Source organism: Xyrauchen texanus, chromosome 31 (assembly GCF_025860055.1).
Source record: "Xyrauchen texanus isolate HMW12.3.18 chromosome 31, RBS_HiC_50CHRs, whole genome shotgun sequence".
NCBI classification, from domain to species: domain Eukaryota; kingdom Metazoa; phylum Chordata; class Actinopteri; order Cypriniformes; family Catostomidae; genus Xyrauchen; species Xyrauchen texanus.
The window spans coordinates 40,393,043-40,418,410 of record NC_068306.1 but is presented as its reverse complement, the minus strand read 5'-3'; the positions used below and the strand labels follow the sequence as shown (position 1 = coordinate 40,418,410).

General features: G+C 40.2%; 1 protein-coding gene across 1 annotated transcript in view; it reads left to right on the top strand.

The window, feature by feature from the left end:
* Positions 1–8,027: 8,027 nt before the first annotated feature.
* Positions 8,028–25,368, top strand: part of LOC127624553 (protein Jade-1-like) — a 141,425-nt gene continuing 124,084 nt past the window's right edge. The window contains exon 1 of the mRNA XM_052099325.1: positions 8,028–8,770. Coding sequence (XP_051955285.1) covers positions 8,684–8,770 — 87 coding nt within the window. The 5' untranslated portion in view covers positions 8,028–8,683. The remainder of the gene's footprint in view (positions 8,771–25,368) is intronic.

The following is a 25,368-nucleotide window of genomic DNA, read 5'->3' as shown; positions in this document are numbered from 1 at the left end:
ACCACCAACTAAAATGGCTGCTCGTTAGAGTACCAGGTGTCCTCAATAAAGGCAATATATAAAGGTAGATGGTTGTTGTGGTCAAAAGAGAAAAAAAACAGGTTGATGTCACAAAAAAAAAAAAAAAAAACGAGAGAGATTTGAGACTGAAGTGAGCTGAAGTTTTGGTGTGCCAAGCTGTGAGTGGAGAAAGAAAGTTTGTTTTTGTGTATAGCGACGTGGATTAGGAACACGATTGGAGAAGAGAGGCCGGAACAACGAGGGGACTAATTCCACAAGTGCTCATCACCAGAGAGTGAGGCTTGGTCTTTTTCATCACCGTTGATTGCACTTTTTGTGCAAATTTAAAATCTAAAGAGGAAGCATCTGACCTACCTTTATTCCCGTTTGTTTGACTCACTCTATGTCTTGCAGTATTGCCCACAGTCGCCGTTCAGGTACATTGCAAACTCTCCATAACCCAGCGTGCACCTTTCACAAACACTCCTACTGCCTTAAATCTCTCAACTACACACACAGACACACTTGAATTATTATGTTATATTTGTAATGTGATATTTGTTTGGTTGGTATTTAATTATTTCTGGTATCTAGTCTTTGACTCCTTGCCTTTTTGTTGACGGTTTTCTTTGTTAATTAAATGCACTTATGCTTTGATACACTATTGTTTTTGTTTTATTGGGTGTAATTGGTGGCTTTTAGAGCTATCTGGGCAATGTATTCATTTTGACAGGCCTAAACCTGTCTGGCACCCGAATTTGTCATTTAAATTTAGTAGAGGTGCGCCACCGTTACACAGTCAAAACCGGTTTGTAGTTCCAGCACTCCAGAGAGTGATCAAAGAGTCCCACAGCTGCTCTAGGGACAGAGTGATGTGCATCCTTTATTGTTGTGTAGCAATGATCCAGTATATTTCTGTCCCTGGTGTGGCATGTAATGTGTTGTATTTGGGCAGTTCATATGTGAGATTTGCCTTGTTAAAATCACCAAGAATAAGTAAGTCCAGGAATTGTTCCATGTCTGTGATAAAATTTGAAATTAATGTGTGAAATGTATATTTGATGTGATTTTATTTTAAATATAATATTTTGAAAGTTAAGATGTATTTTACAGTTATTAATTTTAATAAATACTAGAAAAAAAGCCAAAAATGTGTTTTTTGGAAATCCATGTTTACATGCACTTAAGAAAACTGGTAATTACAGGGTGTAACAAATGGTCAGGTTGGGCAGATAGAGGAGAAAGCAGGAACCAGTTTCCACAGTTCACATAAGTCCGTATTATTCACAAATAACCAGCAATCGCTTCACTCAAAACATAAGATGGCTTTTCAGTGTCACTCAAATAAGTTCACTTTTCAGCTTCACATAAGACTCTCCCTCGGGGAATAGACACGAAGACTGTTTTTTTTTTATTTATTTTTTTTTTTTTAGTAATATCTCCCCTTACTCTCTCTCTGTGAACATAAAAGATGGTAATTAGTCACAGTGGATGTCCTTACCGCTCTTTCTCTCCCCAGATGGGCGCTCGACCATGACCTCACCTTTACAAAGGGTTTTTGCAGAAAGCGGCGTTCTGAAATGTCATGTAAATGAGTGCTGATTTCCTTACGCCGATTAAGGGAAAGCAGTTTAACACATAGGTTTCTTTCAGAGAAAACTGCATATGTGGTCATGTAAACACATAAGCAGCATTCTAACAGGTTTTTGAAGAGTGCGCATCTGTGTGGAACAGACCGAATAACAAACGTCATAGGATTGAGCCCAACAACAAGTCAACAAACATTTCTGGGGAAAATGCCAGAGGTGTGGACTCGAGTCGCGTGACTTGGACTTGACTCGGACTCGACTCAGTAATTTGACTCGCTACTTTTGATAGAATCAAAAAAATCCACAGACAGGGGTAAGTTCTTAACTAATTTACATCAGCTATGGTTCAGTAACATGTCTATGGCAGATTTACAGGCTAACAAAGTCTGCATATTGAACCGCAAACTATTTTTTTTTTACTGCAGTTTTACAGCATTTAACGTGTTCTAGCAATTGATGTAATGGACAAAATCTACCCGGTGTTTTATTACGCTGTTGTATGACCTCGAAAAGGTACGCCATTTATTGTGACCACACACGTTGGTGCTTTTTGAGCATAACTGGTTAGAACGTGCATATAAACACTCATTCTTTTGCGGACACGCTGGTCCTCTGTCATGTGTTTAGCTGTATTTATTTAATTATATTGGTTTGATTCTAAAAATTACAAAACCGGTCATTTACTCTGTTCGCAACCCTTTACAGTATATAACTCGTATATGCAACTCTAATGTCTGCACTTTCTGCCTGGTAATATTTCAGATTTCACTCACCTGTCCAGCGTCTTTTCACTGCATGTTTAGAGTAAAAGTTTGGTTTGCCTTAATGTGTGTCCAAAGATAACATCCATGCATCATCTTGATTACCCTCTTTTGGTCTTTACAGGTAGATATCGATTAAAAAAGATAACATTTTTATAAATTTACTAATTAATACTCTGACACTAATTTGGGCAAGCGCACTAATGACTTGTTTAAGACTTGAAGCTAAAAGTTGAGGACTTGTAACTTGACTCGGGACTTTAATGCAATGACTTGACTTACTTGTGACTTGGAAAACAATTACTTGGTCCCACCTCTGGTATACACTATAAACTATACACCTATATAAACATCACTGTAAAATATTGCCAGTTCCTCACGTTCTCATATGTGCACTCCTACATTCAGGGAATCCCGGAGTTTTATGTAAGGGGAAACCCCACTATTGAAGCGCAATTCCGCAGCAGATCGAGATAGAAATATCTGAAAATAAAGTGAAGCAACAGAGAATAAAATAGTGAAGTCTTCATTGTATACTATATTTGTTGTTTACACAAGGGTAGTGGGGAAATTAGTTGCTATGAGGAAAGCTGCTTACTCACGTGCTGCATGTATATGGGAGTAATGAGTATGCCGCTTATACAGTGCATGTATACAAGAACGCTACTTTCTTGCAATAACCTGTTTCAGGTGTACATGTAAACATCACTCTTTTTAAATGACTTCAAATCATATGTAGATGTTTTAGAGGGAAAAAAACATTGTTATGCAGGAACTACAATTTATATAATATTATTTTCACTGGCAATGTAAGATGTGTTTTTATGTCATACTCATTATTGATGTAGAGACCTAAACTTTAGCCTCTGAACTTTAGCTTTGGTTGCAGTTAACTTATTGGCCTAAATTGTTTAATGCATAGTCATGTTTTCACAAAAATAGTTTGAGCTCAAACAATAAATGGCTCCCTGTTGATGACCCTTCTTAAAATAAGAATTTGTAACTGTGGGCCTGGGTAGCTCAGCGAGTACTGACGCGGACTACCACCCTTGGAGTCACAAATTCGAATCCAGGATTCTGAATTACTCCAGCCAGGTCTGTTAAGCAACCACATTGGCCTGGTTGCTAAGGAGGGTAGAGTCACATGGGGTAACCTCCTCGTGGTCTCTATGTGTGGTTCTCGGTGGGGTGCATGGCGAGTTGTGCGTGGATGCCATGGAGAATAGCTTGAGCCTCTTAGAGTTACTACTCCACCACGAGGACTTTGAGCGCATTGGGCATTCCAAATTGGGGAGAAAAGGGCAGAGAAAAAATTATTTGTAACTGTGATTAAAGATATTTCTTCTGGCCTTTTATTTAAGACCACAAAAGACCGTTATGGATAAAGATATATTTGACATCAGACAAGTGTTTCATGAAAGTAAATACCCCCCCAAAAGAGAACTCTAATTGGAATTATTCTTATATGAATTTAAAGAAGTCCTGGATGCTGCCCTAAAATGTTGCATTTTAAAGATTTTATTCAACATCTACACTACGCTTTCTTTGTTTACAGATGATTGAAAAGAATAATATTTTTGTAAAACCCTTGAATAATTGTGTAATTTGTTTCATGATTGTCAAAATCTCAAAAGATTGCATCTTTTTGGTCTGAGAAAAATCCTTTAGTATAAAGTCAACTGTTAATTACATTATAATGTGTTTTACGTATAGACAACACATTCAACATAATTTGATAAATTCCATAATTGCAAATACTGAATATTTAAATCTATTCCATTGTGGAGGCAGGGGTGCGGTCAAGTGGTTGTCTGAGAGGGAGAGGAAGTGGTGTCTCCACCTGGGGTGAATTGGGGCTAATTACTTGTTCTGTATTTGCAGTAAGAGATGGGGAGATGAAAGGGGCCCAGTCCACAGAGAGGAGAGAAGCACATACCAGAGACTGCATGTGTCTTTTGGTTTGTGCTGAAAAGCCGGACTTTGTTTTGTGTATGCTGAAAAGCGATTTTCTGTGTTATTTATAATTAAAGTAACTGGTTCCCACTTCCTCTATCAATTGAGCAACAAACTTGTCACACTGGTGTCAAAACCCAGGAAAGGAGGAAGGATACGCTGCTATGGAATCGTCCTTGCCACTGGAAGAGGTCTTGAAACCTCTTGCTGGCATCTACCATGCCCAACACCAGGCCCTCATGGAGTTGCAGGAGTAGCAACAACGCTTCGAGGCGCTCCTTCAGGCCGAAAAGGAGGACCAGTACGTCTTGCAGAGCTTGTCGACCCAGGCTGGGGCATCTGATGCGACCCCAGCAGCAACGAACCCCCATGTGTTGCTTGCAAAAATGGGGGCCCAGGATGACCCGGAGGCCTACCTGGAGCTGCTTGAACAAATGGCCAAAGTCCTAAAATGGCAGCGGGCGCAACGGTCGCCAGCCTCCTGGACTTCACCCCTTTGAAGAATGCCATCCTGTAATGGGTTGGCTGCAGTCCAGAAGAGCACCACCAGCGGTTCCGTTCCCTGACACTGAGTGAGGTCAACCCCCCATTCGCTATTGCACAACAGCTCCGTAATGCCTAAGAGCTAGCTCACGAGGAGAGCAATACAGATGACATCATCAGCCACGTGATACTGGAACAATTCATCTCTCAGCTGCCAAAGGGGATGATTGAGTGAGTCCAGGCAGAGTGAGCTGAATGAAACAGTCCAGTTAGCGGAGGAGCATATGGCAGCGTATATGGATATAAATAATCGGGTGAGGTGTGTGCATGGTGATATACATGGTTATCCTGTACTGACCTTCACCATTCTATTCTGGGGTCAAAAGCATAATATTGAGGCAGTGGTTATTCCTAATTTTGTGAACCAATTGGTCGGCTTTCCAAATGTTATTAAAGGGGACCTATTATGCAAAATTCACTTTTACATGGTGTTTGTACATAAATGTGAGTCGGCAGTGTGTGTACACAACCACCCTACAATGTTAAAAGTCCACCCACTCTCTTATATTTCTATGAATCAAAAACGAATGTTTTTCGTTTCTGCTCTAACGTGAGGTCACGTTGGAGCAGGCCTCGCCCACGACTGGTGACTGACTCCACCCCATTATCATAGATTCTCCCCTGAGTGATCTACACACAGACTGCCATTTTTCTGCTGGAGCAGATACAGTGAGAAGAATAATGTCTCTGCTTCGTGTTCCAGCTTTATATCCTGAAGATATAAGTATCACACTTTATATTTTGTCAATGTTTGCATATCGCCTTTCTGAATGCACTTGTTAGCTGATTCCACAGCTAATGCAACTAAAGTTACCATTGTCTCTGATTGTATTCACAGAGACCAAATCTATGTCGTGGGCGGGGAGCAGCAGCTCATTTGCATTTAAAGAGACTCAAATGAAAACGGCGTGTTTTTGATTCCACTCAAAAAGAGACATTTACAACATGGTATAATGATCCGTGGGGTGTTTTGAGCTGAATCTTCACAGCCACATTCTGGGGACACCGGAGACTTAAATTACATCTTGTAAAAAGGGGCATAAAAGGTCTCCTTTAAAGGGGTTGCGTATGGATGGGTCCTGCGATAGATTGAGTCGTGTGACTTGTGCAATGTGCTGGCTGGGGAGGCATTGCCTGGACCATCTGCATCAGCAGGATGCCAGGGAAGGGAAGGTCTCGACTAACTTAGAGGGTTCCCTGTAGGAGATTTCCCCCTGGAGCAGACGCAGGACAAAACCCTTAATCACGTGTTTGAATATGTGAAAGTAATCGATGGTCATTGCACTCACACATCCATGTTTTTCAATTATAAATGATTGGTTTTATCGAGTGACACAGAACGCTCCATCAAAGGAAGATGCAACCCAGTTATTAGTACCAACAAGCCATCACAATATGTTATTCAGGAGGCAGGTCACTTAGGACAGGAAAAAACACTAAACATCTCATGGCTCGTTTCTATTGGCCAGGCATTCACTGGGATGTTTGCCACGTATGTCAGCTGGTGAATCCACTGGCCACTCCAAATGCACCATTGCACCCTATTCCGTTGATCGAGGTTCCCTTTAAAAGAATTGGCATGGACCTTGTCGGGCTATTAGAACAGACAGCAAATGGGTATTGCATTTGAATTGCTGTATGGGTGGAATCCCACTATTTATAATAAAGTGACTATGTGGACTGTGGAAACCTGCTCCCACTTCCTCTATCAGTTTAACAACGAACTTGTCACATACATTTGTATAGCATTTTTGTAATCAACTTGTCTCTTTAAAAGTCAGAATGAAGAGTGGTAAAAGCATGTTTATATTTTGTGATTTTGTAAAGATTATTTCCTTTCTCATATCTTTTGGAGATGCTACTATTGTATTGTTATTATGATTAATTAAAAATACATCTAGTGTCGTGAGTGAATGTGGGATAAAATTACTGGGGTGAATTCACCGCATGTCTATTTATCACGTACTGGAATGAACCAGGGCTCATGGCTAAAATCCCACTGAACAAAAAGACACTAAACATTAAACACTAAACTAGACATTGTTACGTGTCACTGCCAGATATCACAGTCACTTTAGGTGAATGTGCAGATAATATAAAGTATTTCTTAATTAAAATAAATAAAATCAACTCAGAAAACACTGGATGTGAAGAAAATAATCTAAAACTCGTACACAGCGATCATTAAGACCACAATATCTGAGGTTTATAAGCACCCTGCCTCTTTCTCTTCATCCCTGTGAGACATTAAAAGGGATACACACACAGTATATATCTTATATCCTAAGACTTCCAGATCTTATGCTATAAGAGTTTACAAAAACAGCAATATTTTATATGATTCAAGGTGTCCTAACCTGTGCTGTTTAAATGATTGATCAATTGACTGCTACATTGTTCACATATTCCCAAGATATTTTAAAGGTCTTTAATGTGAAACTTTGTGCTGTGTTTTGACTGTTATTATTAGTGAGCTTCTATAATAATAATAATAGTTTAATTTGTAGATCACAAAACTCTGAATATAATTAAAATATATTTTCTTATTATTGTACAGAGGTGGGAGTAAATGGGAACGAAACAGCGGGAAGTATGATATAATGCCTTGTCTGATGATAATTAGGCTATAGCAAGCATGAGCATTATTAAGTAATATTTGTAAGCCAATAAAACTGTTGTTCAGCCCATTCCTCTTCATTGGTCTATCAGTCTCACCATTATACGACAGGCCTTTTTAATGTATTTCATTTATGTGAATAAAATGAATAATTAAAATCTTATTCGAAAAACTGTAGGGAATAAATGTTAATCAGTTACACGTCAGTTAAAATGTTGATGTTGCAAAAAGTTAATGGACATGCTATTTGTAAATTCCCCATTTAGACGAGTTATAACGCACATTGTACACCTGACGCACTTCTCATCTCAAACAGTGATTGATGATGTACAGTATTGTTATTGTCTTGTCAAAGTGTCGATGTACAGTTAATGAACAGTGTTCAGAGTGTCTGTTGTAGGAATCATTCACTCGTATTTGAGAGTTGACGGGGAAAAAAATTGAAGTTGCCATCTATTTGGTGTATCAAACAGTATTTCCTCTCTTGCGTTTGTTGTTGGCTCCCCCCATCGGACTCACTGTAAAACGGTCGATTATTTTTGTGAACCGCCCCGTTCCCTCATTTATGGAAAGAAGCCGCTCACTTTTTTCTTCACGCTCGCTACTTGATGGACATTTTAAAACTTGACAGGTATTGTGAAAGGTTTTCGCTGCTTGTTTTTTCCGCCGTGTGTGATGCTCGAGTGCAGAAATAGGCTTTTCACCCTTCGCTGGTAACGATTTTTTTTTGGTACGTCATTAATATGGCGCCAAAAGAGTTATAAGTGTTGCTTATATAGAGAAAATCTAGCCAGTTAGCTCTCCCTCACCTCTCCCTGTCTGGTGTACGCAGGGAGAAAATCACCTTTGGACAAACACAACATGTAAGACGCCTCACTTGACAGATATTTGAACTGGATTTAGACGCTCGTCTCAATTCAAAATGGTTTTGGAAATTCAAACCGATGTGTCGTCACGACAGTCGATCAGTTAGAGCACTTCACTTTGCAGGATCGTGAGGAAAATACTCAAACATTTTTCGGATGACGAACCAATAACCGTTGTCACAAGTGAGGAAACAACAATTTTAGGAAGTCTGCAGAGAACTGCGTAGGAGGCCATCGGCTCGGCACTGTTGTGGATTAATTACATCGGCCGTCAGGAAGTTTTAATCGGGCTGCGGAGGGGAAATCATCTGCCGTGCTGCTGTCACATGCATATAGTGAGGTGAAGTGAGGTACATGTGCTTGGCCTCAAATGATCTCCTGATTTCGGTCCATCTGTGTGCACCGAGGACATCACGCCCTCTTGAGCAAACCGCAAACAAGGTAAAGCGAAAATGTGCCATCTTTCTTGCATGCATCGCAACACACAGTTTGTAGATCAGATGTGCGTTTTACACCAATGGTGCGTGTGGTGTGCATGTTGTCAAGTGCAGATTAATTTCGACGAGGTGCATCGCCTCATTTAGCGGGATTACATCTTCACGATTTGTGCCAGGAAGTTACACATTTATTGTTGCGGTTAATTCTACATTTGAATATTTGACAGACAGTCTGATTTAGACGCATCCGACACAATATTACTGTCAAACTGTTGTGTGCAACAACTGCTGGTTCCATCAAACTGCTCAAGATAAAGTTGCATGAAAGTTAAATACATTAACTTTTAACACTAATTAGTTTTAAACTAATTTGATTAGGCTGAAGTCGATGTGGATTTTCGAGATGCTTTTTGGTGTCATGTGAATATCTGAACACTGAATGACTTCGCGTGCCTCTCTGTACAGATTTATAAACAAGCACGAGCCCTGCGGGTCATCAGTCACGCCCCCTACAGTCTGTTGTCCACTGCACACGGCGGCGTGACGTCACACAGGAGGGGCGTGGCTGTTGTTTACATTCATTTGCTGCCTGTGACAGTGCAGAGCATCATCATGTACATTCATCAAATAAACGCCATTCAGTTAAAGCATCTAAACTATACACTTTCCTGTACATTCAAATGTATATTCAACGTAAATCTGTTGTTGGAAAAAAGTAATGTCCATAATTTGTCAGCTACACATGCTCAGCCTTCATTCCGGATGGCAGTGACTAAAACACGGGAAATAATTCAGATTGTAGAGAAATTGGAACATTCTATTTGGAAACTAGTCATTGATTATGTTTGAAATAGTATTTTAAAGAGCAACATGCAGGTTGAATTTATAACTGAATTAATACTTTATATTGTCTGTAGAGGTCTTTTAAAAACACATATGTAGAAATTACTAATGAAATCTCATTTGATGTAGAGATTTTGATGAAAATGTGCTAGGCTCTGGAATACGCTTTTCCCGCTATAGCAACACGCCATATGACGTAGGGCTGAGGCAAACAAAAGAGCTCATGGTCAGCTCTCATTGTGGGTGTTGATGTAGTTAGAGCAGTAGTGAGAGACAGAAAGTTTTAAAGAAGCCATAATGGTAAATTATTGTATTTGTGCTGGTTGCACTAATTCCAGCCTGTCAGGACATCGTGTCCATCATTTTCCTTCTAGAAAAACAAGGCTTTTCAGTCTTGGGTGCGTTTTGTGCAGGTGAAGAGAGCAGACTTCACTGCCGTGTCTGTTACCACACACTCGGTCGCTTGTGGCGCACATTTCACTCCGAGAATTATCGACCTGGAGATTTGTTGGAGTCTCGGATGGGATTTCGGAGTAAGGACCACGTGAGGCTGATTACTGATGCTGTTCCCTCGGTGCACTCGATGGAATCAAGTCCACCGCCAAAGTGTACACCGGATTTTGGCGCGGGCTGGACTGGAGGACAAAGTGCTAACGCTAGCAGACATTCTGTGCAATCTAAAACGAGGACTTAGCAGAGTAAGTCTTACTTTTAATTATTTTAACTCTTAATTTGCTCATAATTATAGGCCTGTGGGCCATCATAGGCATGTTCGCCCACACCGGAGAACTCGGTTTCTTCATTCGCGATCCATTGTAACCTGAGCTTGAACTTGACCAGACTCCTCGCCCATCGTCACTTCCGGTTAGTGCTTTATAGACGCTGAAGTTATTTTATCACAATTTATCTCAAAATATCGTTAATGGCTAAATATATATTACTCCAGTTCAGAAAATCTAGTTGTTTTATCATGAACATACACTATGCTATATAGGGGTGTCCAACCTGCATGTTGCTCTTTAACATACTACTATATATGTATTATATGTACAGTATAAACAGTACAGTACATTCCATGGAATGTGCATTTTTGGTTTATACTGTACATATAATACATAGGAGATGGGGATGTCCACATTCACATGACACTAACTGTTTTGTAATATTTGCATAACCGCGAGGGTTCACAAATGGTTATCACGTCATTTGTCGGTATTAGGGAAGAAAGAAAGTTTATTGCAATGGATATGCGTCAAACACTTCTCAAACTAGCAATGAATAAAGTCCACATCTATGAGCCTAAACGGCACAATACATAGATCTTCAAATAATAAAATAATTTACAATAAATTCAAACAAAAATAATCAATCTGTCACTTCCTGTAACATAGGGTTTGGAATTGACACAGACCCCTGATTAGATATTAACGATATGTATTTGCTGCTTCAATATACTGTATATTGTGATTTTTTTTTTTTTGTTTTTAAATATTGCGATTCTGTAAGTATTGCAATTTTATGTTACAATATATTAAGCTATGTTAACCCCTTTTTCTTAGAAATTAAATGTTTATTATAGAACCGTTTTGCCTAACATCTGACGTCTTATATCAATGACCTATTTCTCAATAAAATAACAAATTGCTCTTTGGGTGTACTGTATGGTAATGAAGTGGCACACAGTTTGTGCACATGCATCCAAAATAGCTCAAACACTCCCACCCACACCCACTTGCACTTTGTGCTGACACATAAATTGCACTTAAAATTAGCGCTCTCATGAAAATTGGACAAGACATAATGCACGGTCTATGTGTGTAGTGATGCGCCATAGACTTTTTAGAAAGTCAGGTCAGTCTTTGGCCATTTTTAGAATGCTCCCGGGCAGCTATTTTATATGTTAACAAGTGCAGTTCCTATCTACTTCAATGGGGAAAGACTGAAACCTCCAAGACGGTTGGTCAAGATTACAATCAAAGAATATATCAAATTGACAGTGTAATCTGACAACTCTGGGATCATAAATTGTGCTTTACCTCAGATTACGCAAAAAAAAAGCAGATTCCCGGCTTGTATTGTTAATGCGCATGCACGTTCTCGAGTTGATTGACAGATGATATCCGTATCTTAAAAGGTGGTTAGCTCTATTACCCATTTGGCGGGACTTCCTTTCTACATCCGTTTGGCATTCCAATTTCTCCCATTCATTTTTATAGAAGCGACTCGCCTCTGCTAAATTGTCTCTGACTGCACTTTGCATGCTTGTGAAAATCGAGCCCGTTAAACTAATCTCTTTAACAGGATATTAACAGATATTAAAACAAATTAACTATAATCTCTTGTTGCAGAAAACTATCAAAGTAAGAAATGCAAGAAGCGAGAAAGGCTTCGATAAAGAGCTTATGTGCAACAGGGATGCAGAATGATGCACTTTAATGTAACCGGAGCGTTTGAAGTCACAGGGTGATCCTTGCTCCCCTTTCCAAAGTTCAGAACTGTTTATGAATATTGTGGGCTTGCAACATGTAGGTCACGGTCAACAGTTTGATGAGACGTATTGATTTAATGTGAAACTAATTGACTACCGGTCAATTTTTTGTTCCTACCCTCACCTATGGTCATGAAGGCTGGGTCATGAAAGAACTAGGTCGCGAGTACAAGCGGCCGAAATGGGCTTCCTCAGAAGGGTGGTGGGCTTCTCTCTTAGAGATAGGGTGAGGAGCTAAGGTCATCCGTGAGGAGCTCGGAGTAGAGCTGCTGCTCCTTTGGGTCGAAAGGATGTGGTTTGGGCATCTGGTAAGGATGCCCCCTGGGTGCCTCCCTAGGGAGGTGTTTCAGGCACATCCAGCTGGGAGGATGCCTCGGGGAAGACCCAGGACTAGGTGTAGAGATTACATCTCCACACTGGCCTGGGAACGCCTCAGGGTCCCCCAGTCAGAGCTGGTTAATGTGGCTCGGGATAGGGAAGTTTGGGGCCCCCTGCTGGAGCTGCTGGCCCCGCGATCTGATTTCGGATAAGCGGTTGAAGATGGATGGATGGATATTCAGGGTTTTTCCTGTGTCAAAAATGGTCTTTGGTGGTAGCTGACATAGGGCTGGGGCGGTATGGATTTTTTCTAACCGCGGTTGAAAAGCAAGATATTCCCGCGGTATAGCGGTAAACCGCATTAAATACATTACATTGGATCAGAGAAGTCCCCTCGACAGACTTTGGCGCACACATCAGAAGTCGCTTTTGATAGACAGACTTTAAATATTGTCACCTACATCCGAAGAAAAAAAACGAGCACAATTTTAAATAGTCAAATTTTCATCAAGCAGTAATTTGGCATGAACTAATCACTGTATAGATTTCCTTATTTAAGATTATTCTCAGATACATTCGCATTGAAGATGGGTCAGACATGATTTTGACCACTTTATTAAGTTTTGTTTTGTAGAAAGCCTTTCTTTAACTTAAAATTTCGTTTTGTATAAATTGTATCTTAATTTTAATCACTGTTTCATTAACTAATTGCCTGGAATTAATAAATAAGAAGCAAATATAGCAGACATATAATCAGCAGCAGGACGTGGAAGCGCCGATGCGATCTCTTGCTGCGTGAGCTCTCTCATAAATGAACCGAAACTCGGCGGCTAGGCCTACTGCCTCACAGACATGAGAAATAAATAGAAATCTTAAAATGCATTTTAAACAAAATTCAAAACAAAATGATAAAATTTTAGGCTACAGTAGCCTAGTAGTCAGGTTTGCCGATGTAATGCTACTATTTATTTATTTATTTTTATCCCTGTGCCAATCGGAAACGGACTTCACTGCTGATATTCTGGGGATACAACATAGCCAATAGGCTATAGCCTACTAGGGACTTTAGCCTTTAAAATATCTTTGCTGCATTGGATCAGTCTCCTTTCTAGAACAGCCAAGAGCTTTCTAGCCTCACGGCAGCAGCTCTTGCATCACTCAGACCTTAAAACAGTCAGCGCCATGGATGCGGTTTTGAAAATTTATCAAAAAACTTTGGTGCGGACAGATGAGTTTTGTGATGCGGTTATGGATTAAATAATAATAGCCCATCCGCGCATCTCTAATACAAATGGAATGTTATTATGTGTCATGGAACATTGCGCTCCCCAACTCGCGAAAGGTCGGATTTGCTCCATATTTTGATAAGTTTTGTTTAGAAAACCTTGAATCCATGTAGGCTAATATCATTAGACATAATCCATATCATTAGAATCAATGAATCCATGTCATTAGACACAACGTGCACACATGTGCAGGCCAATGTTTTTTTTGTTTTTGTTTTTTTGCGGTGACACAATTTTTTATTTTTTTTCCACATACACTGGCAACCAAAAGTTTGGAATAATGTACAGATTTTGCTGTTTCGGAAGGAAATTGGTACTTTAATTCACCAAAGTATAGTCATTCATTTTTTTTTTATATCTAGACAGGCCCTGTTTCCAGCAGCTATTACCTTCTCCTGGAGTAATCATGCTAACTTGCTAATTTGGTACTAAACACAGCTGGTTCATTAAATTAAGCTTATCATTTGTTGTTGTGTTTATTCTTGAGTTGCCTCTTAAGAAAATTTTGTACATTTTAAAAAGTTAAATACTTCCATCTGGTGCAATTTGAGAGCAAAATTAAGAGGCTAGGGTTGTGGTCTTGTAAACAATTGTGCTCTTAAAACTGCAGTAGGCAACTTTGAAATAAATTGAATTGTGAGAAACAGTGCCCCCAATTCTTCCCCATATACATGATGCTCTTCACCCCCAGCCAGGGTTTAATTATCAGCTGTTCACAAACAGAGCCAAGGTCTGCCTAGCCAAAAGCGATTGGCTAAAATGATCTGGATTGACACTACCCGACCCACAATTTTCACTCAGAGCTAGAGTCTGTGGTGCTAACTAATCTCTCAAGGTCTCATTTAAAATATGTCCTTATAAGAAAGTTTTAGTTATATTTAAATGCTGTTTCGGCTAAAGCAGGTATTTAAATTGTATGCTGTATGATATAAATATGATATGTAATATGATAAAAAAAATAATATGAATGTTTAGATTATATTTTAACTAGTGTTTATGCTGCCTCATTATCATCAACAAAGCTTGTGCTTGCAAATATTTGTTCATGTGTTGGATTGGATACCCGTTCCGTCTAAAAGCTTCAGAATCAGAGCCGATACCGATCCAGGTATCGGTGCATCTGTAGAGTAAACCACTTTACTGATTTGGGAATGTGCTTCTATATTAAATATGTTTGTTTACTTCTCCATAACAGATATTGTTTTTCTTTTTAATCAGACTCTTAATGATTTAGGAATCATTGTGATTCTAGGAATATATAAAGCCAAACCAAAATTTGTTTGTTTCTTAATATCAAATATCATTTGAACAGGAAATATACAGTGGGTACGGAAAGTATTCAGACCCCCTTAAATTTTTCACTCTTTGTTATATTGCAGCCATTTGCTAAAATCATTTAAGTTCATTTTTTTTTCCTCATTATTGTACACACAGTACCCCATATTGACAGAAAAACACAGAATTGTTGACATTTTTGCACATTTATTAAAAAAGAAAAACTGAAATATCACATGGTCCTAAGTATTCAGACCCTTTGCTGTGACGCTCATATATTTAACTCAGGTGCTGTCCATTTCTTCTGATCATCCTTGAGATGGTTCTACACCTTCAATTGAGTCCAGCTGTGTTTGATTATACTGATTGGACTTGATTAGGAAAGCCACACACCTGTCTATATAAGACCTTACAGCTCACAGTGCATGTCAGAGCAAATGAGAATCATGAGGTCAAAGGAACTGCCTGAAGAGCTCAGAGACAGAATTGTGGCAAGGCACAGATTTGGCCAAGGTTACAAAAAAATTTCTGCTGCCCTTAAGGTTCATAAGAGCACAGTGGCCTCCATAATCCTTAAATGGAAGACGTTTGGGACGACCAGAACCCTTCCTAGAGCTGGCCGTCCGGCCAAACTAAGCTATCGGGGGAGAAGAGCCTTGGTGAGAGAGGTAAAGAAGAACCCAAAGATCACTGTGGCTGAGCTCCAGAGATGCAGTCGGGAGATGGGAGAAAGTTGTACCATCACTGCAGCCATCCACCAGTCGGGGCTTTATGGCAGAGTGGCCCGACGGAAGCCTCTCCTCAGTGCAAGACACATGAAAGCCTGCATGGAGTTTGCTAAAAAACACCTGAAGGACTCCAAGATGGTGATAAATAAGATTCTCTGGTCTGATGAGACCAAGATAGAACTTTTTGGCCTTAATTCTAAGCGGTATGTGTGGAGAAAACCAGGCACTGCTCATCACCTGTCCAATACAGTCTCAACAGTGAAGCATGGTGGTGGCAGCATCGTGCTGTGGGGGTGTTTTTCAGCTGCAGGGACAGGACGACTGGTTGCAATCGAGGGAAAGATGAATGTGGCCAAGTACAGGGATATCCTGGACTGAAAACCTTCTCCAGAGTGCTCTGGACCTCAGACTGGGCCGAAGGTTCACCTTCCAACAAGACAATGACCCTAAGCACACCGCTAAAATAACGAAGGAGTTGCTTCACAACAACTCCGTGACTGTTCTTGAATGGCCCAGCCAGAGCCCTGACTTAAACCCAATTGAGCATCTCTGGAGAGACCTGAAAATGGCTGTCCACCAACGTTTACCATCCAACCTGACAGAACTGGAGAGGATCTGCAAGGAGGAATGGCAGAGGATACCCAAATCCAGATGTGAAAAACTTGTTGCATCTTTCCCAAAAAGACTCATGGCTGTATTAGATCAACAGGGTGCTTTTACTAAATACTGAACAAAGGGTCTGAATACTTAGGACCATGCGATATTTCAGTTTTTCTTTTTTAATAATGTGCAAAAATGTCAACAATTCTGGGTTTTTCTGTCAATATTGGGGTGCTGTGTGTATAATAATGAGGAACAAAAATGAACTTAAATGATTTTAGCAAATGGCTGCAATATAACAAAGAGTGAAAAATTTAAGGGGGTCTGAATACTTTCCGTACCCACTGTATTACAATATTACACATGCCAATCTTCAAAATATCTAAAAGTCCTACATTGTCGCCAACTTGCCCTTGTGTTTACCATATAGTTAAGTCCATGGATGGCTCCTCTGTTTATATTTTTTTTAAAGTAACAGTTTATTTGTAATGAAAAATAAACTATCAAAGTTTACTGTGATAAATGTGTAGGTGTAAAAAGTCTTGTAATTGATGCTGGTGAAGGGCAGGTTTTTCATTTGACCTCATCGGTGCTGTTCAGAATTTCAGTTTTGTAGCTGTTTGAAATGGTTTAATTGCTCCATAGTGCTTTAAAATGGAAAGATATCATGTAGAATTCAAATGGGTCGCATGAGGTTTGTAATGCAGCATGATATTGAGGGGAGCCCAGTTTAATTGTGCATGTGATTCATTCTGCGCTATCCTGTCACCGGAGCTCGTATATCGACGGAAGCCCAGTTGATGCGTGCACACCTGCTTGCTCCAATATACAGTAGTAGGCTAGAGAAGAGCGCGTCACTTATGCAAGAGATTCTCAGTGGATCGCATGACACGCACGCAATACCAGTCTTCAATCACCATCGCATCAGTGTACCACATGAAAAGCATTTTAAGTGCTTATTCATCTAGCTTTTGCTGCTTTATATCATAGAATTTGCTTTTAAAAATGTTCAATGCAGCAATGTCATATAGAATCTGCAAAATGACTCCTGAAAAATACTCCACAATAGCTCACAAATAAACCTGTGGATTATGTTTAATTACAGGAATATTACCCTTGGAAGAGGATTTGAGGTTCATTAAAATTAAAGAGATGAAACCTCTTGGAAAGAACCAGTTTGTGTCTATCTATCTAAAATTAGGTTTTTTCTTTTTCTTCAATATGATGACAATTTAAAAATGTATTTGTCTCAATCGCAATTTCAAAAATGCGTAATTTAAGTGCTAAACCTGATGTGTGCTCTGTCCATTCAGAAGGGCTGGGTGATATGGCCAAAAATATTATAACAATGTTTTTTTTTCACATAGTTCTAGATCAGTATTTATCACAATGTATATATTTCATACCATTAATAAGGGAGAAAATGCGTTTCACATGTTTGTTAGAATGAATGCAAATGTAACTTGCTTGTTTACAAGTAAACGCCAGAAGGTAAGCTACCTTTAAAGTAGGGGTGGGCGATATGGAAAAAATATAATATCACGATTTTTTCAGGAAAAATCGCGATTCACGATTTTATCACAATTCTATTTCATGTTGCTTTTTAAGACTAATTTGCAAATTACTGAGCCGCAACACAGGAAAAATTATATCCCTATTTTAAAAAACATAGCCCTACAAGGTAACAAAACATAAAAGGGGAAAAAAAAATGACAGACTATGTCAAAGTACGTTTTCGAGCATATTTTAATCAAGTGTATATTTAATAATTGCAATTGTGCAAAGTAAGAACATTCAACAGGACTTGCATTACAATCAAAGACTTCTCATCGCAAAATGAACATTGTTTTAAAAAGAAATCTAACATTGGCAACAGCTGTAACAGACCCTGAGCAAAACCCATGTCAGCATTTTTTTCTATTTCTATTTTTTTGAGGTAGCATCTAGCATGAAAAATATAGATAAATAAAGAGATGCAGCAAAAACAAGTTAAAAAATGTAAGCTTATTTTAAAAAGGTGAAATAAAAATGTTTAAATAAATCCCCAAATAAACATTTTCTTCAAAAGGTAAAACACTACAAAAATAAATAGCTTAATAAAGAAAAGTCAAATACAAAATTTAAACTACCTTTTATAATCTCTTAAGTAATTTTTTTTAAAGTGCAATGTGATTAAGAACCAAAACAATCAACCAAAGGTGCAAACATATTTCTGAATCCTGACTCTTTTAAACTTAGCAGCTTTAGAACAAACCTTTCACATTCGTACAAAGAATATATCCTAAGAACGTAAAGTATGACTGATCCCAATCACAAATTTTTAGAGAGGAAAACCAGTTGATTAACTGTATCTGGCTTGAGAGTTGCCCTTTGGCATGTGACAATATTGCCACCAGTGCTAAAAGCTCTTTCTGAGGGAGCACTTGTTGCTGAAATGCAAAAGTACTTTCTAGCAAGTTGGCTAACTCTTGGAAAGTTTGCCTCATGGACTTTCCACCATTCCAAGGGATTCACCTCACTTTCTGCATTCGGTGTGGACAAGTATCCCTTCAATTCCCCTTCTATTGCCTCTTTTATGACGCTTTTCCATTACCAGGACCAGCTCGCCTCGACTCGACTCGCTTTACGCTCCGTTTTCCATTGCAGACAGTACCGCCACAAATAGTACCCGGTCGTCATAGCGACGCCGCAGGAAACTGCCGTGACGTAATCTTATACGCGACACACATCCGCTACCCACACACACAGGACAATGGAGGAAATCGAGTGTATGCTGTTTTTGATCCTCGGGATGTGGCTGTTTCTCACAGCAAGAAGACAAACGTTGTTTCATGAGAGGCTGAGGGCAGCAAAACGAAACACTGCTGAAAAAAACAGGAGAGTTTGGGAATTACTACAGAGTTCAGACTACGAGGCGAATCCGGTTGTTCAAAGCCGACGCTAAGAGGGTAAGTTATGCTAACATAGCTAACGTTTGCATATGTGTAAATACTATACTATATGCAAAGTATTTAATCAACTTTATAGCTACCAGTATTACGTACTAAAATGTGCATGGTTTATGTGTTTCAGATCTGTTTAGCTTTGCAAAGTCGCCATGACAGACCGCCTGTTTGGGCTTTCAACCGAGCTACCGAGTGGTGGGATGTTATTGTTCCTGGTTTCACAAACGCGCAGTGGGTTCAGAACTTCAGAATGTCGGAAGAAACATTCATATATTTGTACAACAAACTGCGTCCAGTGATGGAGAGACAAGACACAAGCTTCCGCAAGTGTGTTCCTCTAAAGAAGAGAGTGGCCATCACACTATGGAAGCTTGCGACCGGTTCAGAGTACAGAACTATCGGCCATCTTTTCGGAGTAAGCATAACAACTGTTTGCCGGTGTGTTCAAGAGTTCACTGCTGCTGCAGAAGCGTTGTTGGTTCCCGAACAAATCCGTTACCCAGACCAGGAGAAGTTTGAAGAAATGGCTGCCTACATTGAGAACAGATGGGGGCTCCGCGAGTGTGTTGGTGCTATTGATGGATCACACATACCCATTTTGGCACCACAGGAGTACCACTGTGACTATTTCAACCGTAAAGGCTGGCACTCCATCGTCCTTCAAGGTGTTGTAGATGGAAAAGGACTGTTCTGGAACGTGTTTGCAGGACTGCCTGGCAGCTTGCATGATGCTCGTGTTTTAAGACTGTCCACATTGTGGGAGTTGGCCAGCCGTGGCAACCACTTTCCAACTTACACCAGGAATATTGGTGGGGTGAATGTTGCCTGCTACATCCTGGGAGATTCTGCCTATCCCCTGCAGAACTGGCTCCTAAAGCCATTCACTGACGCTGGACGGCTGACAGTAGAACAGCAGATCTACAACAAGAAAGTATGTCGAGCACGGGTAGTGGTTGAAAACGCTTTTGGTAGACTGAAGGGAAGGTGGCGTTGCCTCATGAAAAGAAATGACTGTGATGTTGCAATTGTGAAATCTATGATTCTTACTTGCTGTGCTTTGCATAACCTTTGTGAGAGTCACGGAGAGGACTATGACAATGACTGGGATGCACCTGCAGCAGCAGAGCCTGTGGTGGCAGTGGCACAGGGTGTTGAGGAGGAGGGCAGAGATGTACGAGAGGGTCTGATGCGTTATTTTAATTGCTAAATAAATACATTATCATTAAATATGTTGTCTCTGCAGTTTTTCATTAAAGGTTATCACAGTATACAATCTGAAAATACTTGTTCAAACCCTTGTAAAAAAGCAAACCATCAAAAAAAGACACTGTTTGTAATAAGTTTCAAAAAGGTTTTATTTAAACACGCATACAAATAGAAAAAATATAATATTAATATAAATTCACACATCCAACTATATACATATGTTACATGTAGTGCAAACATTAAATGAAAATAAACAAAGGGGTTTCAGTCCAGGGGCGGTGGAACAGCATCCCGCCTGTTCAGTGCCTGGACAAGCTGGCTCAGGGTTCCCAGAAAGGCCTGGTTGAAGGACAACATTGCAGCAATCTCCTCTCTCCTTAAAGCCGCTTCGAGTTCTCGGGCATGTGCTGCATCATCGAGTGCCATCTGTAAATGGCGCTCCCGCTGTGCCCGGTTCAACTCCAGCTGCTCGACATCCGATGTCTGCATCTCCCTCAGGACAGTCAGATGCTCCTGTTCCCTCTTTCGTTTCCTCCGTCCTGGCCAAAAAATAATTACAATGAATGAGTTATAAAGAAAAACGGACAAGTCACGTTTCATTCAAAGGTTGTGTGTGTTTTAAATTGTTCACATGTTGCTACACAAAAAAAGACAAGCCCACAACTTACTATTACTTATATAGTATATGTAACGACTTAACATCTGAGCCCAACTATTTTAGTAAATGTCAACTTTAAAATACTATGTGTACAGTATAGGTGTACACTGTGTACGTCTGGAAAGTTATAAAAATACTGAACAGGTATATTAATGAATCCTGTATTCCCATAACTGGGAATGCTTCCTGTTGTTATGCAAGTAAATTTACGTTATTAATGAGTTATTGATACGATTAATGATATATTAATAAGTGTGTATAGATTCACAGACAACAGGCTAGAAGGGTTTACTTTTTCTCAATTATACTAACCGGTTGCCGGTGTCGACGCTGCTGCGTGGTCTCGGTGTCGACGCTGCTGATCTTGTTGGTGTCGATGGTGCCGCTGGTTCTGGTGCCGACGTGGCATCAGTGGGTGTCACTGAACCATTCTCGCTCGTCGAAAATGAATCTTAGATAGAAAGATCATACAAAAGTCAACACAATACTGAAAATAGCAATGGCAGATAGTTAGCAGCTAGCTAGAGTTAGCAGCAATTGTTATCTGCGACACAAGTTTACAGTCTTCGTTGTTATAAGTGAGCTTCAGCTTTTCAAAAGCCAGCCTACAGAAAACATAACTCTCGAGCTGAGTCGCCTACAGAATTAATGTAATGTAAACTTAAAAGACTTACCATCCTCCATCAGCTGACTCCAACAAACTGGTGGCCGAGTCAAGTCCACCCTCCCTCCCGTTGCTCGCCGGTCTATGGCCGTAGATACCGTCCATCTGTTCGTACTCACTTCCAGCTTTTTCGGTTTGAACCACTGCGGCCGTTGTGGTCCTTTACAGCTCTGTAGTCACTTTTCAGTTTTTTTAACTTTTCCCTACATTGCTGGAAAGTCCTGTTGTAGCCATGTGTGGACAGCAGTTCGGAGATTTCTTGATAAACTTTTTCGTTCCTCGTTGCCCCATCAAGCGCTCGCTGGATCCTTTCTTCGGCAACCAAACAAAGAAAAGTCTGCACCTCCTCGTTTGACCGGCGTATTTTTCCGAGTTGCCATAATAATAGTTTAGTAGGCTATATCTGTGCAAACCATTTAAAAATGGCGGGGTTATTCTGGATACTCCGTCTGGCGCGCGCAATGATGACGCAGTGAATAGTGACGATTCTCTCTGACCAATCAGCAGTCGGCATTGTTTTTACGTCGCATTTTGGTATCGCCTCAGCTCGCCTCAGCCCGCTCAGAACCTCGCCGGAGGTGGTACGAAAAAAGTACCCGAAAGCAGGTACAGGTACAACTTTTACACAGTGGAAAACCAAACAAAGTCGAGTCGAGTTGAGCCGAGGCGAGCTGGTACTGTGTAGTGGAAAAGCGCCATTAGAGATAAGGAAGATGATCTTGGAACTGCACCTGATGTTTTCAAAAAGCTGGCAAGTGATTTCTTTACTGTCTTGTGTAGTGTTTGTTCTGCGTCAGGGCTCTGTGATGTGGAGGCAGATTTAGGCTGTTGAACCGATGCTGGATACTGTATGGTCAGCAAAGACTCCAGCTCAGATACAGCTTTGGCTTGTATTCCCTCTATTTTGTCACTGTCAATGTATTGGGTTTTGAACCTGGGATCAACAAGCAAAGCCATATCCAACAGGTCATCAGTGGTGGGATCCTGATATTTGTCAGTGAGGTAATCTAGAATTGTTTTCTTCATTGTTTTTGTTTAATTGTCATCATCATTCAGGCTCAAGATGTTGACTTTCAACAGCTAAAGCACTGGCTTTACGTAGGACACACTCACATAGTCCTCACCGGAGAGTGCATCAGTAAAGTCTCTCAGTGGACTCGGTGCCTTTTTCACAGACTCCATCACGTCAATGTCTTGCCATGATGGGACCAAATGCCTCGCCTTCCGGTCTGCCTTCAGGACCTGCGAAATGGCCTTTTCCTGGTCAAGCACTCTCTCAATCATGTTGAGTCTGGAACCCCATCGTGTAGGGGATTCAGTGATGAGTTTCTGTTGAGGTAGTTTCAGCTCAGTTTGAGCATTATTTAATTCCCTTTTTTTCTTCCAACTGAAAGAGAAGGTACTGACGACTTTCATGCAGATAGATGTTATGTGTTCAACACGAGGGTCTTTAGCACTTTTTTCTAAATTAAAAAATAAAATAAAAATGTATTGATTAGATTTGATTAAATTTTAATTCACAAAGGTTTATATTTTTCAATTGTAATATTTTATTGAAACCAAACAAATTGTGCTACAATACCATATTTTTTTCATATAAAAAACATTTAAATATAATAATCCAATTTATATTGTAAACTAGTCTCATCATTTTACTGTTTAGTGTTCCTAATGTACCCTAATTAGTAAATATTTAGTATTACAATTTACAAACAAACTTCTAAATGCCAGTGACAATATTTTATTTTTAGTTTCACTCACCAATAGCTAGGTGAAGTCTGTGCCCAAAACACTGCAGACGTGTCCAACTGTTGAGCTCCAAGGCTCTCACCATGTTAGCCCCACTGTCAGTATTCATGCAGGTCATGTTCGTTTCTTTCAGTCCCCAACATTCAAGCACTTCCTATGAGCTCTCCCGTGTGGTCTTGCGGGAAGTATGTTGTTTCTAGACATGCACTGCACAACTTCCAGTCATCAATGAAATGAATTGTCAGACTTAAATAGGGTTCTGAAGTGCGGCTAGACCATAAGTCAGCTGTTGTGGCAAAAAAATTAACGTTTTGAACTTTGTGTTCCATCTTGTTGCGGCATTCGGAATACAGCCGTGGAATGGCCGTCGCAGAAAAATATTTGCGGCTGGGAATCTCGTAACGTGGATCAACGACTTTGAGCAGTCTTTTGAAACCCTCGTTTTCCACAGTTTTTATGGGGATCATATCCTTGGCCAGGTAAAATGTCACTGCATCAGTTACATCTTTCCAGCGCTTACTTGTCCTGTCATACGGAGTTCCCTTCTCAAATACCTCCTTCGTTAGAGTTGTTTATTTAAGCCTTGTAACGTTAGCCTCTGGCTGCTCTGTGGATGTACCTGATGCACTCGCACGGGGTCCCCTCACAATTTGACTGTCAGCATATTCTTTAGGGTGTTTTCTTTTGAGGTGGTTAAAAAGATTTGTTGTGTTGCCATCCGACGATGCAAATCTTATCATTGCAACATTTGCAAATAACTGTTGTTTGCGCCGTGTCTGTTATGGAAAATCCAAACCATTTCCATATTACCGATGTTGAATTTTTTTTTGGAATCAACTCCTCTGTGTTTTCATCCATCGTCCCTGCATTGCTAAATCTCACGAGCAAGTTTATGATGCTGTTAACACGCCGACATCTACAGGGCTCTAGAGTGCGACCAATAAATTTGTAAGGGTGCGACTAATTTTTTTCCTTGGTCGCACCAGTGCACCTAACGTCCTCGCACGCATCCGCTGCTTCTCGGCGAACTTTTTTTTTTTTTCCCGCTAACTAAGCGTTTGTTCTCCTAGACAGAACTCACTCATGGTTGGATCATATTGTGGTCTAAACCAATCATAGACAGAGATGGGGCGGGTCATTGCCTCTGATTGGCTGTGGTCCAGATATTCATGTAGGCTCCGTGCTGTGTGATTGAAATTGCGACCGGAGCAAAAGAGAATCAGTTACGGCAATAAGCATCAGCAAAAAAACAAACAAAAAAAAATGCAGAAGTCGAACAATGAAAAGAAATAGACCCATAGAGAGTGGTTCTTATTTTCTGTAAGAAAAGTAGGCCTGTTCCTCCCTACACTCTACCCGGTCAATGCTCCGACAACAGCCCAGACACGGAGCTACTTCAGCCAGTCTCCCCAGTCCGTGGTAAGATGCCAAGTCCTGGTCCTTCGTCGGAGATGGCATCCGACTCAGAGACGGAGGTAGAGCCTAACGTTACCGGGCCCGAGATAGAGACTCAAAATAAAAAGGGAAAAACATATATTTCGTAAAGACTGGTTAGACCAGTTTCCCTGGTTAAGGTTTAATAAGAAAGAGAACATAATGCACTGCATTTATTGTAAAGAATGTGGCCAGAGCATGGCAGGGAACAGTGCATTTGTAAGTGGATCAATTCGAATCGAAACGCTGAAAAAGCACAATATGTAAAAAAAAAAACACACTTCATGCCGCGATAAGTGTGTGACTAAAGTGGCTCCTCCTCCGGCTGCATTTCAGCGACAGGCAGCAGCTATCAGGTCCTCAGAACAATCAGAGATGATAATAAATTCAACGTCGCCTATAACATCG